This window comes from Quercus lobata, chromosome 8, assembly GCF_001633185.2.
Source record: "Quercus lobata isolate SW786 chromosome 8, ValleyOak3.0 Primary Assembly, whole genome shotgun sequence".
Lineage (NCBI taxonomy): Eukaryota > Viridiplantae > Streptophyta > Magnoliopsida > Fagales > Fagaceae > Quercus > Quercus lobata.
The window spans coordinates 31,411,511-31,426,969 of record NC_044911.1 but is presented as its reverse complement, the minus strand read 5'-3'; the positions used below and the strand labels follow the sequence as shown (position 1 = coordinate 31,426,969).

The 15,459-nt window shown below is 36.9% G+C and overlaps 1 protein-coding gene across 1 annotated transcript; it reads right to left on the bottom strand.

Moving 5' to 3' along the window:
* Positions 1–12,186: 12,186 nt before the first annotated feature.
* LOC115954850 (uncharacterized membrane protein YuiD-like) lies at positions 12,187–15,281 on the bottom strand. Its single transcript, XM_031072810.1, has 5 exons — positions 14,991–15,281; positions 14,413–14,569; positions 13,862–13,912; positions 13,637–13,729; positions 12,187–12,395 (listed from the first exon to the last, which is right to left on the bottom strand). The coding sequence occupies exons 1-5, from the start codon at positions 15,143–15,145 to the stop codon at positions 12,336–12,338; spliced, it is 516 nt and encodes a 171-aa protein (XP_030928670.1). The 5' UTR covers positions 15,146–15,281; the 3' UTR covers positions 12,187–12,335.
* Positions 15,282–15,459: the final 178 nt, after the last annotated feature.

Genomic DNA, 15,459 nt, shown 5'->3' with positions numbered 1-15,459 from the left:
ATCTTATTAGAGGTTGCTTCAACAATGGAATTTCTTGTTTACATGTAATCCTAACAAAATTATTATAGTAGGTAGAGTTAAATTGTCAGTAGATAATTTGAGCTTGTAATTAAAGGAAGGGGTAGGCTTCAAAGGGGTAGGCTTCAAAAGTGGTACACACCACATGCTTGTCTAGTTAGGCCACTAGTTGTGTACTCAATTTTCATAGATTCATGGTGCCCCATGTGATAAACATTTTACCAATAATTTTTTTTTTTAATCAAACATTTTACTAATAATTTTCATAGATTCATGGTGCCCCATGTGAAAATTTAAGAGGATTATTTGCCTTTGTGTAATTGTAGCTTTTGGATTCAAAGACATTATGTGGGAGTGTTCAGGCAACAACACAAGTATGAGTATGGTTCATGCTTTTAGTTTAGTTTAGTTGGGATCTATGTTTTGTATTGATTTTTTTTTTTTTTTTTTTTGTTGGGCACAATGCTGGTTCTCTCATGTGTTATTTGGACTCTATCTAGTAACATTGGGGTCAAATTATGATTGAATTTACTTAGTTTCTTCATTCTTGTATGATTTGTTTTATTTTTCATATGATATAATCAAATCTGCTTTTATTATATACTAGCGGCATACTCGTATTAAATCTACTTTTCAAACATTCTTCTTACTTTGTAAAATCATTGATCATAAATGTTACGATGGGTTTAAATGATCTTATAGTAGCACTCTTTGCAGTATGGACCCTCGGATCGGTGAGGAGCTAGAGATCGTGTGCCCTGGTCCCATTGATAATTCAGTGCTGGCGCAACAACCAAATCATCGATCAATCGACATTTGGAATGGCAAGGTGAAATATTTAGTTTTAATAACTGCTTTAATTTTTACGTTCTCTTTGACTTTTAGCAAGTTCTTTCAAAGTTGTATATCTAGTTCTAACAACCGCTATAATTTTTATCGATTTTGCAGGACTCGAGCCCATTTGAGTGCTGTGGTCTCTCTAAGGAGATGGCAAAGATATCAATGCAAGACAATTGGGTGATAGACATTATCAAGTTGGTGGGGCTAGAAGGATTGTTTAGGGCCCCGTCCAGAGAGATAGATCATGGCCTAATATCGGCCCTAGTTGAGTGATGGTGGCCGGAGACCCATACGTTCCATCTTCCATATGGTGAGATGTTAATCACCCTACAAGATGTGGAGATCATTTTGGGACTTCCTATAGACAGTGAGGTCTTGGTTGGGCCGATTGGTGGGAGGTGGGGGGGCGGTTTGGAGGACTCTGTGCGAGGAGTTGCTTGGTTTTGAAGTTCCGGGGAATGACAAAAAAATTTTGGTGGGACAAATAATTCTCATCAGTTGCCTTGTTGAGTGCATTGTAGAGCCATTACCTCAGGATGCAACAGAAATTCAGATACATCAGTATGCCCGGAACTATATTTTAGCGCTATTAGGGGATACGATTTTCATAGACAAGTCGGGAGATAGGGTGCATCTGATATTCTTGGAGTTCTTGCAGGACCTTCGTGATCCGCCATAGTATAGTTGGGGTAATGCTTGCCTGGCATGGTTGTAGAGAGAGTTATGCCGAGCAAGCCATAAAGATCATTCGCAGATTGTTGGGGCGTTACAATTGGTCTAATATTGGGCATGGCATTGGTCCACTATCGCGAGCAAATAGTTAGAATGCAATCAAGCCAGGTAATAATATACAAAAAATTCTATTGGATTACGTGAATATGGAGTGTGAGTTTCCAAAGAGTCATGATGGCCTTCTTCAGCTATAATCCTTCCTAACATGGTAAAAAAGGAATTTTGTTTAGGGTTTTGTGTGTGTGTTGTTAAAATGTCTGCCTCCTTTACCTTCCCATCATTTAATTTGTTGGTAAAGCAAATTTTTATAATCATTATTATTATTATTTTGGACTTGGCACTTTGCATAATTTGTCACTTGGTGTAATCCAAATTCTATTTGCTTCTAAAAATTTTTCGTTCAAAGTATGATTTAACAGCGTTTTGAGACCACTGCAGAAAAAATTCTCAAATGCAAACCCTATATCAACTATTTTGCTTTGGCCTTGCTCTGACTAAGTTCATTTTTTATGTGCTGGGGGAAACATGATTATTAAACCCCAAAATGAAGAGAAATGGGGAAAAAGAACTCAGAATTAACTCTTGGTATGGAAATGTTATGTTTAAATAATGTCCTATGCCACTAATCTTTGTTATAACTTTTCTTCCCCATCTTTCACCTCCAAATAATGATAATGCTTTTAGGATTTATGCTCTTGTATTTAATCATTATTTATAATCTTCAGAATCTTTGTGAGTCATCTTAACAATGAAAAACTACAATTGCAACACTCATAATAATTTGGCGAAACTACACTATTGATCCTTTTTTTTTTCTTCTTTTGAGAAATTGTTGTTATTGATTGTAAGCTAAGGCTTTTGTTTAAAGCTTTAGTGGCTAGAGTGCTATATTGTTACTGTAGTTTCAGTATTGTACTATTTTAATTGAATTGAAATTTGATTCATACACAAATGAAATGAAGAAATAAGTTCAACCAAAGAGAGCTTTGAGATTAAAGAAATATCTTCCATGATGGATGTAGATAATAGTGTTACAAATTACAACTCGTGGTAATAATACTTAAAGAGGGAAAGAGTTGTTTTAAAATCCTGATCTTAAAATCCTGATCTTAAAATCTACAAACCCTGATCTTAAAATCTTTTACATATTATATGAATTTAATTAACTAAGCTTATGATTTTGATGTGACAAAAGGTTTACCACTTAACCCAAGAACTTCCAGGCAGTGGGCGTAAATCCATTTTGGGCTATTAAGTTCCAGTGCCCCTCCATGTCTATAACAGCACATGAACTTACCTGCCCATTGAATAAGTTAAAATCATTGGAGAGTTACTCAAATCCAAAAACAAAATATGAAATTGGTGGGATATCAAGTACTCTACCTTGTTAATGTTTATAGATGCTCAATTTTGCCTAAAAATACTACCCTAACACTTAAATATGTAAAAGTTGTATTAGTCCTAATATTACTCAAGTTTTTGTCATTCCACTAATGTTAATTAGTTCTAGGTGCACAAGCTAGGTTTACAAATAAATTAGGTATAAAAGATAAATTATATGTAATAAAATTCTTGGTAAATTAACTTAACTAAATAGAATAGATTGAAAATAACATAAGAGCAAGTAGAATTTTTTAATACAATGTCATGGAGGCTTGGATGCAATCTAGAAGGATTATTTCTATGGGGTCTAGGAAGAGAGTTGGAGATGGCAAGTCTATTTGGATTTTATGATCCTTAACTACCTAAAGAGTGTTGTGGTAGAGTGTTTTCTCTCCCCATACACTTCTTCCTGCCGAAGCAAGAGTTGAAGTTCTTATTAACTCTAACTTGTGGTGGTGGAATTCCAACCTCATTGACCAATGTTTCTATCCTCCTGAAGCTCAAAAAATTAACTCCATTCCTATTTGTGCAAGTGTACAACTCCACAACCAGATTTTCTGGTTTCGTTGAAAGAAAAAAATGGGCATATTCTGTCAAAACGGGTTGCCAAACCCTTTGTGAAGAATCTACACTATACCAAGCTTAAACCTCTAGTTCAGAGGCTCAAAATATTTTCTAGAAACAATGTTGGAAACTTAAATTAACTGGTAAGATAAAACATGTTATTTAGAATTCCTGCTCTAATGCTATGCCCACAAAAGCTAATCTACACAAAAGAAAAATTTTGAGTGATTCTGTTTGCTATATGTGCTCTTTGAACAAAACTCTGTGAATTGAATTCTGATTGACTTTAGTGTATGATGAAAATTTGAAAGGTGAAAAATAAAGCATTGTAAAAGAAAAAAACTGTGGATAAGGACAACATTGTTGATTCTTATGAGTCTAATAGTGCAATAAGAGGTTTCTTGACAAAAGAATTTTTCTTGCTTTAGTGTACTTGGGAAAAAAAAAAGGAAAACACAGCTTATAGAATGACGCAAATTAGGAAATAGGAAATTAGTGCTAGTGTTAAACATAACATGATGTTCTCGACTGCTCATTAACTAAAAAAATATTTGTGACATAATTTTTGCTTAGGGTAAAGATGATGCAGTTGTCAGTGCTTATCATACCAAAATTTAAAACAATGTGTAGAAAAATTACTATGTTTTGTTGTAATCAGCTATGCTGCTCTATTTTAGTTGCTGTAGAGATAGTTTTTTAAGTGTGTATTTTAATGATTCATGCCACATTCTTACACCTTCCTCTTTCCTCTCTTTTTATAGATTTTGACATGTCTAAAGCCCAAGAAGAGCATGTTTTGGCTATACAATATCTTGCTCCCAGATTAGTTGCTTTGAGAATTGAACTTTGTCTTTGTCATATGAGTGAAAGGTCATTTTGGAAAGTCTACTTTGGGTTTAGTGATGGGCAAGAGGTCGGGGGGGGGGGGGGGGGGGGAGGGGCTTATTTTACAATCAACTACAAATTATTTACAATTTTACCACAATTTGAAGAGTGAATTTTATTTGGACATGTTGACTTTTGTGATTAAAAATATTTTGACCTCATTGTCACATTTTAGACCATGTTCACTGTCACATTTTGTTATTGAATTTTGTTTCACATTTTAAGATGTTATCATAATTGTTTTTTGTTTCTATTGTAGATTATGTGGTAGCCATATGAGGCAGACTTAGGCCACCTTCTTGCCTTCTGCGTTGCAGGGAGGGATATGTGGAGGGCAAGGGTGCCACTTGTGTGTTTTTGCATAGTAGAGACACACCACCCAGACCGTGTCCTTCGACAGTTTGGGTTGGCACAGGAGGAGCCTGTCCTTGTTGACACCAGTTCAAGACTGCATGCAATAGACTTGCGTGGGAAGGTGGACAAAAATTGGAGGGAGGAATACGCACTGTATATCCGAGAATGGGATACTTGAGGAACACGCCATTGCTACTCATACAATCTATTAACCACCTCCAACAGCTTCACTAATAGGCATCATTGGAGAGGTCAAAAGTCAATCTACAACGAGCGAGTTATATCATTAGTTTTTCTATCAAGAGTTTCCATGCTAGAGTGATCTATATCATCTAGTTGGAAATCTAACATGGCAATATCTATGAACAATCTCAATTCTCAAACTGGATGCATGTAAATATTGCCACATGTTTATTATTTCTTTTCTCTTGAAGATGTATTAAGATTTGAAGTCTTATGATAATCACAAGTATAATTGGTTTAAACTAAGATTTGAATTTGAACATTTGTGTAATATTTTAGTTTATTTCGTGTATGTAATAAAATGTTACGGAAGGAGCCTTCTTATCTTGCTTATTCTGAAAGCCCATATTTATAAAAGAAAAAAAAAAAAAAAGTAGAACTCGAACCTATAAAACTCGAGTTCTACAAAGCGAGTTTTAAAAACTCGAGATAGTACTCGAGGTTTGTAACATCTGGTTTTTAGGTAGAGAGCATACACTATATTTTGCGGAAAAACACTCAGTGGAACTCGAATGTATAAAACTTGAGTTCCTTAAAAGCGAATTCTTCAAACTTGAGATTTATAGCATACCCTGTTTTTTGGCAAAAATACTCAGTGGAACTCAAGTTTATGAAACTTGAGTTCCACTGGGATTTTTTTTTTCTTTTTTCTAGATATGCAGGCAAATCAAAAACAGAAATGTATGCATGCACCTGCTGAGAGGCTGAGAAACAAAGACAGAGAAGCTGAGAATGTAAACCACAAACACTCATTGAGAGGCAGAGAAGGTGAGAATGTAAATGCACTTAAATTACATCAAAAGACATTCTCAATCGGAACTAAACTATAAAAATTGTTACGCTCTCTGCATAAACATAGCTTTACAATGTAAATGCACTTAAATTACAACAAAAGGCATTCTCAATATATTAACATTCTAAACATGTCCAACCAGGCTTAATTCACGGTTCTAATCGTACTACTAAAATCACAAACTTCAAACAGGTACATTGGATAGAGAATAGTTAGATTACAAGTACATTCAGCAAAAACCAAAAAGTTAATTGTGTCGATACAATGTAGTCAATTTTCCTAAGATCGGTGATCAACACAACAAAAACGTTGTCCATGGAAGCATGCCTAAAAAACGTAGACTAATCATGTTAGGAGACAAGATAGTAAACATTAAGTAAACATAGAATGAACAACAATTATTTAACCGATCTAGAACTTTTTACCATCTTTCACTTACCTAGTTTGGAACATGACCGCTTGTGGAAGCGCCACAGGATTGCAGACATTTTCTGCGGTTATGCGCGAAAGCATGATACAGTCCACATGTCTGCTTGGGTTGACTCTCTATCAAATCTGCATTCTCCCTCTGCCTTCTCGGTTCTCTATCCTTATCCTTCACTCCATCCATCTCATTCCTTATTCTTGACTACCTTTGGCTCGCAACAATTCTAGATTAGGCAACCACTTTGACCCCATGGGATTCTTCCATGATGACTTTGACTTAGGAACCACGCATGTGAATAAGTGTTAAGGGCATACTCCAAACTATAACATGGGTGAATATATGTGGTCGAATCAATGTTTAGCACATCACATACTCTAATTGCATGTGAATACGGGATCTTAATGTTTTGCCATTTCTCACAACTGCATGTTCTTTCCAGTAACCGAACTTCATAACTGTGGTTTCCCTCTCCAGTGCTATACATGTTGCGTGAAGTAACTACTTGATATATTGCACGTTCAATGTTAAATGCCCTGCCATAGTGTTTCTCAGATTTACGCCTATTTTCCAAATACGTGGACATGGCATATGTGCTCCATCTCTTACCCTCCAACAAATCATTCTTTGTGCCGGTCGTGGAAGTATGCAACAAGTTTGGACCAAGTGAGCTCAACTATTGCGACAATAGGAAGGCCCCATGCATCTTTCAGTACACCATTGAAGCACTTTGATATATTGGTTGTCATTGCCCCAAAACATCTCCCACCATCATGTGACTGGGTCTACATATCCACAAACTGCCGTTCTTCCTCGTCACCTTCTTGTTCTTTCTAATGGCCTCAATTTCCACCTACTAAATGGACTCCATTATATTATCAAATTTAACTGTCTGAGTAGCATATCCCGCTTTCAACGCCATTGGCTTTAGAGTTGAGTTCTGAAAATGTGTGTTGAAGTTACTAGCAACTTGTTGTTGAGAGCCATTTGTGAGAGCCCAGGCAGAAAGAAAGAAAGCCCAATAATAAGGGCAACAAGAAATTGATAAAATAGATAGCAAAAAACCATTAGACCTAAGCGGCAGGAATAATGGATCACAGGCCCAAGAAATAAACAAATGGGTCTTGAAGAGGCAAGTGGGCTCAAAGAAGCCCGAAAAGAAAGAAATAGCATCCCATGGGCAGTGTATGAGATAGAAAAGCAAGAAATGGCTGCCGCAGGCTCAAGGAAGTGCAAACTAAGAGAGTAAGGGGTTTATGGCAGGCCTATGAACCCCAAGGATGAGAATAAAGTTATTGGGCCAGGGAAGTCCAATGAAGTTAGTAAAAAGCCCATGGGAGTGTGGAATTAGCAAATGGGTCGAGGAAACCCAAAGAAAGCAAACGGGCCGTGGATGCCCAAAGGAAAGCCTAAAGGGACGTAGGAGCCCATAAGTAAAAGCAAAACAGTGGCCATGACAAGCCACTGAGAGAAGGAATAAACAGCTAGCCCAAAAGAGGTCCAGCAGGATTAAGTTATTACGGCAGGAATAACAGTACAATATTGCAAGAAATAAAAAAAAACCAAGAGTGGGCCAAAGAAATGTAAGGCCCATCATCAAAGAAAGTCCAGTTCTTGAATGGAGCGGGAAAACAAAGAAAAGCCCACATAAGAGGTCAAAAAAACACGGACGGTGAGCTTTCAGATCACGGCAAACGCATGAGCAGCAGGTAGATTTTTGGATATATTTGAAAGGAAAGCACGCGCAAGACCCAGGCACCACTAGCCTGTACCCAACCAATATGGGACGTGGTGGGGTTATGGGCCAGAGGTAAGAGGTAAAAGGGGTATGGTTTGGTGGTGGGGAGAGGGAAAAAGACCTATTTTGCAGCTCCTGTCCAAGCCCTTTTGGGAGGTACGTCCTGCTGGAATGACAGACCACCCAAAAGAGGCAAGGTTGGGGGGGAATTGTTAGGTGCATGCCTTGAGGGAAAGAGAAAGAAAGCATTTATGTCATGGCAGGTAAGAGTGCTACGGTGGACTGACGAATGAAACAAATCTACCTTTGTCTGGCAAGGGTGAGTGTCACATAGACGAACCCTTTGGTGGTCGGCAAGTACGCTTAGACCAGACAAAGGCGGTTAAGGGGCAAAGTGGTAAAAAACTGGCCACGACAGGCACTATAAAAGGACCTTTTCCGTACCCTGAAAACAGGATCGAAAAACAAAGTGTATTCATGGAGTAAAAGAAAGCAGAGTAAAAGAAAACAAGAGAAAGAAAAGAAAAAGATAAGAGAGAAAACAGAGGAAAGAAGAGAGGAAATTGAGGAAAAAAGAGAGATAATACAATGGGCATGCACCAGTAGGTCGATTTCCCTCTCTCACCCTTCAAATCCTGCTCTCTTCCAAAACATAACTAGGATTCCTTTTGGGTATTAACCATTCAGGTCCGACTCTCTCAAAGCCATTAATCCCCACGACAGGATCTTTTCCTGGGAGATTATTTGCATTGAAAGGAGGCGTTCTCCCCTCTTTGGTTTTACTTTTGCGGACCAAACTTAAAATTTGACTTTATGCCCATTTCTTGATTAGTTCATATTACTTTCTTTCTCCTTTACTTTTCTTTGTAAATGACATTATCACGACTGTAATTATGTTTTATAAGTAGGGATTACTTGGCCATTTTTTATTTAATAGTCAGAGTACTCTGTTTTGTTATTATTGTTATATCTGTCTGCCGTAACCCATCTGAAACAGTTCTGCTTGCCATAAGCCTACTCCTAGTAGACGAAGCATAGTTTGTGCACAAACTGGCCCAAGTTGAGTTACAGTTAGACCGGTCTCAACTTCCTTACTCAGAAACATTCAGGCCCATTATCGCAGGAGGCAGCCCAGCCAAACGCACAATATGCAAAAAAGACCCCTACACTTGTCAAAGACAATATCTATGAAATACCCGCGTTCTTCCATCTCTATCTGTAGGCTAGGATGCAATGGCGTTTTTGATACCAAGATGTCGATAAAAAATTATGCAAATGCTTTCGTCAGGTATCACATTGCTAATTGTATCTCTAAGGCATTGTAAAAACCACCTCCAACTGGATCCTGACTCACAATCCACAATAGCAAAGGCGAGAGGGAATACCTTGTTGTTAGCATTGGTTGCCATTGCGACCAATAACTTTCCTTGATATTTACCATACAGATGGGTCCCATCAACATTGATAATCGGCTTGCAATATTTGAATCCATCAATGCATGGACCGAAAGACCAAAACACATAATGTAAAAATATGGTGTCATCTATACTGGTGGGTGTGGTACGATAGGACACCAGGGTATTTGGATCCTGATCAATATATGTCATTAGCAACTTTTGCAACCTTTGGTAAGACTCTTCCCAATTCCTAAATATCTTTTCAATCACCTTTTGTTTTGCATCCCATACCTTATAGTAAGAAGGCTTATAGCCATCATATTTTGACTCTATCATAGATCTGAGATGCTTAATTGGGGTAGTGTGATCCTCACATAACTTCTTAAGGATGTCTGATGCAATAAAATTACAAGTCATCATTCTATCATCATTTCGCAATCTAATCGGTGTACACGTGTGAGGACCCACATACACAATGACCACCCATAGTCCATGGAGATTGAGCTTCATGGCTACTGCGACATACTACTCGCATGAATCATCCACACATTTCGCACAAAGTTTGACCTTTGTCAACCTACTGATCATAAAATGTTTGTTTTCTTTAAAGGCATAAATTGTGTGCTTCACCTCCACTTTATTGGCAAAAGTCAACCATTTGCACAAATTCATCCCCTCTCTCCAAGTAGACACAAATGGTATCTCAATATTTAAAGGATCAACCATATTTTCCCAAGTATTTGTAGAAAATAACACGACAAGAGGTGCGTAGGCAAGGATTGTGTTCATAATGTTTTGAACACTAATAACATTGTTTGTATTAGGTTCACTACGGTAAAATATCTCATCGTCATCAATGTCTCTCTCAATGTCCCTCTCAAACTCCCCTCATTCAATCCTTTCTTCATACTTATCTCTATCGACAAAATCTTCACCATTAATGGCAGTCTTATCATCATCATCGTCATCATGAACATCATCATCCTTTACGTGTGTAAAATACTCATATTGAGCATTTGGAATTGTAACCTGTAAACTTGTGGTTGTTTGTTGGATTTCCTCGATACCAACTTCTACACATAGCTCCAACTGTATGTACAACTCAATATCACTTACTTCGGATATTTTCTCCAACTTGTCAAATATGATCTTTACATGTTTGTCTGCTTCTATCGCCATATACTTGTAGTTAATTTGGTGCTTCAGGATTTCATGTGGAGAATGATAAGTAATTTGTATGTTGTGCACAGTAGGATTTACACATAATTCTTCCATAACTATCATCTTCAATTCATCAAGGGTCTTCAACCTACGATCAATTTGAGTATAATAGCACTTTATACTCAGCCCTTCAAATGGAAATCCCTTGTTCGCATTCGGACCACTGCAGTATAGGATTATATCAATTATAGTCATTGTGAACCTGTTAGAGTCAAGTTACTATGTTAGTTAGAAAACATTTTTTTCTAGTCAAACTACACAAAGTACAAATTCCAATTCATTCAAAGGGCATGAATTTCATTACACATTCGTTACACATTTCATACTCAAATCCTTTTTCGATCATGCTAAGATTACCCATTTCATACCCAATAAAAAAAAAAAAAAAAAAAAAAAAAAAAAAAAAATCCTTGTAAAAGTATACAAGATTTTATCTAATAACATACCTATAACATTTACATACCCATTTCATACCCAATACAAAAAAAGTCATTTCATTACACATTCAAATAGCATGAATTACATACCCATTTCATTACAATTCATTGGAAGGGCATGAATTTCACCACCCAACAACAAATAATACCCAACTGCAATGACAATCAAATCCAAACCCTTACCTGAGACGTAAATTTGTTGAGAGGGAGGAGCAGTGATAGAGAGAGGCAATATGGTGTGAGATTAGAGACCAGTGGTGTGAGAAGTGTGAGTGTTACGGGTGAGTGAGGCAGTGAGTTGCTGAGGAGTGTGAGGCTGAGTGTTAAAGGCTAAGTGTTATGGGTGAAAGAGTGTTCAGTGACTTATAGATGCGTATCTATGTTTTATAAAATTTTGTCTAGCAAAAATCGAGTCTATAAGACTCGAGATCCAAGTATATTTTAATTAAATTTTGAGTCTTGTAGACTAGAGATCTATGTGGCATAATTGTATTTCCCAAAGAAAATCGAGTCTTAAAGACTCTATTTTACTTTGTAGAACTCGAGTCTTTAAGACTCGAGATCTATGTGGCATAACTAGTCTAACTCAGCAAGTAGGAAGTGAGTTTTTAAGCCTCGAGTTTTATATGGAACTCGAGTTTCTAATACTCGAGATGCTAGTTTGCAAAAATCTTTCAAACGCGTTTTAACTTACTATACTCTATCCCCTTACTATGCTAGTCCCCAAATATCCCCAAGTGACAGCTGATGAAAACGGTAGACACCATGTAAACAGAAGGAGAGAGCTTATAAAAAGCATCAAACAAAGATTCAAGACGGTAACATGAATATAAGAGAATTGAGAGCAAGGACAAGCCTTCAGTTGAACTCACAAGGAGAGAAAACTCTACAATGAGCGCCGAAGTTGCACCAAGTATTTAGTGACAAGCTGTCTTGTGATGTGGAATATATTTTAGCACATTGAGAAAGTCTGCCAAATTATTTCCGGCTATAATTTTGCAACAATAAAATGTTTGACTCTAAGCCCTCCCTCAAAGTCTCCTTTTATAGTAAAATACAACTCATAACTTTCTTGACCACTTGTTCCGGCCAATATGGATTCATATACTGCATCTGTATTTCCTATTGATCATGCTGAACAAAGTTATGAATGATGATTGATGAACAAAAGAGGAACTCAAATGATAAAGCTGAATAAGAGTCCATGAACAAAGTAGTTTCACTATAAGAGTAACCAGATTACAAGTATGCAGTTTACATGTATCCAAATTCGTGACAAGGGAAATAATATTGGTCATTTGATATCCTATTTCGAATTTCCCATCAGATATGCTATTATGCATCCCAACACAGCACCAGCAACAACCTGTTACAGACCAAATATAAATATTATTAGTACCTAGAGATCATTATATGAAAAAAGAACTAAATTTACTTAGCTTCTCCCTCATAACAAAATGGTCATTCAACTTTGCCCTTGGTACCTTTACTTGACCATGTGAGGAATATTGTTAAGGTACTCTTGTTTAGATCAAATATGACCAATAATGTTTGGTCTTAGGCCTTACAGTGGGATTAGAAAATAAGACAAATATTAGTGATTGAATCCATACATGGCGAATAATATTCCTTCCTTTTACCTAGTACCCTGTAAACTACTTCCCTCCTACTTCACAAAAATAGGGAAATGATGAACAGTGAACTGGTTACTTAGCAACCTAGAGAAAGAGAGAGAAGAACATGTTGAAAGGTTTTCCATGAGAAAACGGGAAATGAGTGCTGCACAAACATGAGTCTTAGGAAACATACATTTCTTTAACATCGGCAGGGTGAGAATCTGTTGAAGATCAATTGAGTGGTTTGACAGTGGTGAGAGTAGAAGAAAGTGGGGACAAGGATGCCAGATGAGGGAATTTGGTGGTTGGACCAGGAGGATGCAACAGTGGGGGGAGTCGACAAGGTAGGTCAGAAGGGTGCGGGGCAGCAAGAGGTGAGGTGGGTAAGGAGCAGTGGCAGAGGATAGGGCTAAAAGAATAGGATTCAGTCAGGTTGATAAGATAGGACCCTATACTCAACTGAATTATTGGGTGAGTGAAACCATTTGAAATAGGTCAGGCCAGGATGATCAGGTTCCTCAGTTTTTTTAAAATCCCTATTTTTATAAGCCGATATCAGTGTTTTTCCTTCCTTCGAAGTAAAAACGCTAGTTCTTTATTGGGATTGTAAATTTGGTTACCCAAAGAACCAATTCATCTTGGGATTTTATTATTGCTTAATTGTTCTTGAAAATCCTATTTCCTTATTATTTCAAGTTTTCAACCAACATTGCAAATCTTTTTGTCCTCTCTATACTTTATATTGACAAGCCATCCCAGCTGTGAAATTTTAAAACATGCATCAGATCACATATAGCATAATGAACTGGTGCAAACATTTACGCCTTAGGATGATTGGCTTCCAACAGATTCAGTGACAATAATATCATAGTCAAGTTGAAAACTGCAGAACCCGTGATTTTAAATTAACTCATCAACAACCAAAGACATGAACAATGTTACCAGAGAAACACCAACAATTGAAATGAAATGCAGCAAGATTACAATAGACCTGAAGTGGAGTATGCCCTAGTGAATCTCGTAGAGGTCTTATGTTGGATAAAGGATGTTCTGAAGGAAGCTCACACACAATTTGATTCAGCAACTGCAATGAGAACCATATAAGAATCACAGAAAACAATATAACAAAGACATTTTAATCAGGAAAGGACTTTTCCTCACTAGCTAAAAAGCAGGCAACAAAGTAGAAGCTTGAAGACTTATATGAGGAACTTACTTCCGCTTGACGACCAGCATGAAGTCTGACCCCCGTGGCATCATACATCACCTGCAAAATATATTAAAACAATCAATCATGTCCATCTTGAAGTTATAGTAACTATTCCTGAGTAAACTAAACCTATTCTCAAAATGATGAGATACAACAAAAAGATGAGAAGATTCATGATATCATGAAACAAGGAATTAGGGGACATGGTGTTTTGAAATTCCACAGAAGGTTGACACTTTGGACTTTAATTACAAATTTAAAGTTCTTCTACAACAATGGCAATGGCAGCTTAGAAGCAAGGTGCAATTATGGTTAAAACTGATGAAACCCAGATCCCTAATATCCTCCATTATTGAATAAATAGAAGCACTCAAAGTGAAATTCATAGCTGCAATTCTGAGCTTGCTAATTGGTTTACAAAAGGGTAATTTTAGTGAGAGCAAAAATCAGTAACAATTGAGAATAATCAGGCAATAAGAGTAGAAGTAGATGATCAAAGAATGATAGGGAAAAAAAAATGGTTTGGTTAGTGAGTGAGTGAGTGAGTGAGTACATACAACACATGCTAAGACGACAGCAATGGCAAAAGTGGATCCCCCAGTTCCCTCATGGAGACCTATAGAAAACGCTAGAGCAGTGACGGTTGCAGAATGGGATGAAGGCATTCCACCAGAATCAAGCATCTTTTTGGTATCCCATCTCCTTTCTTTATACCTGATGATATCTAGCAAAGAAACACATAACTCAAAATTAGTTAATTAATTAATTAATGTGAGGTAGTATTATTTCCAAATTAAAACAAAAACAAAAAAAAAAAAATTGTGCTGTTTTATTATGCAAGTAATTAATCAATCAATCAATCAAAGTGCATCATTATTGCAAACTCCTCTCTTAATCCTACTCAGCTCAGAAATTAATTTCAAGACCAATCAAGTTTTTCAAACAAAAGAAAAAGAAAAAGAAAAAAACAATAAATTTGCATGCATTGACTCTCTCTGACTCTGTGTTTCTGTACAACAGAAAAAAAGTGTTAAACCACCAAAACACACAAATGACAAAAGAAAAGAAAAGAAAAGGAAATGATAAAAATAGTGGTGGTGCAATTGCAAATAAAAAGGGAAGGCATCAAACGGACCAGGTGGTGAAGAGCTTGAGGAACTGGGCGAGAGCGCCGGCGAGGATGGCTGACAAGAGAGGGAGATTCCAAGGGAGCAACAAGAAGGACGGTGTTGTTGCTGTTATCGTTGATGTCGTCGTTCCGCTCCCTGCCCCTGCGCTCACCTCCTCCATCTCCGACTCCGAATGACTTCGTTTATTATCTGATGACTTTTGTTGACTTCTTATATGTCCAATTCAATTTAATCTTTTTCTTTTTTAAAAAACAGAGAGAGAGAGAGAGAGAAATTTGAAAGAGTACAAATTTGAGAGAAGAGAAGACTGGAATTTAGGTAATTATATATAATATATATATATTTTATTTATTTATTATTATAGGCAGGCAGGTCAGGCAGAGGTGGATTCTTTTGGGTTTTTGCTACGAAGAAACAAATAGAGAAGGTTGAGAACGGTTTTTGTATTTTCTACTTTTTTTTTTTTTTTTTTAA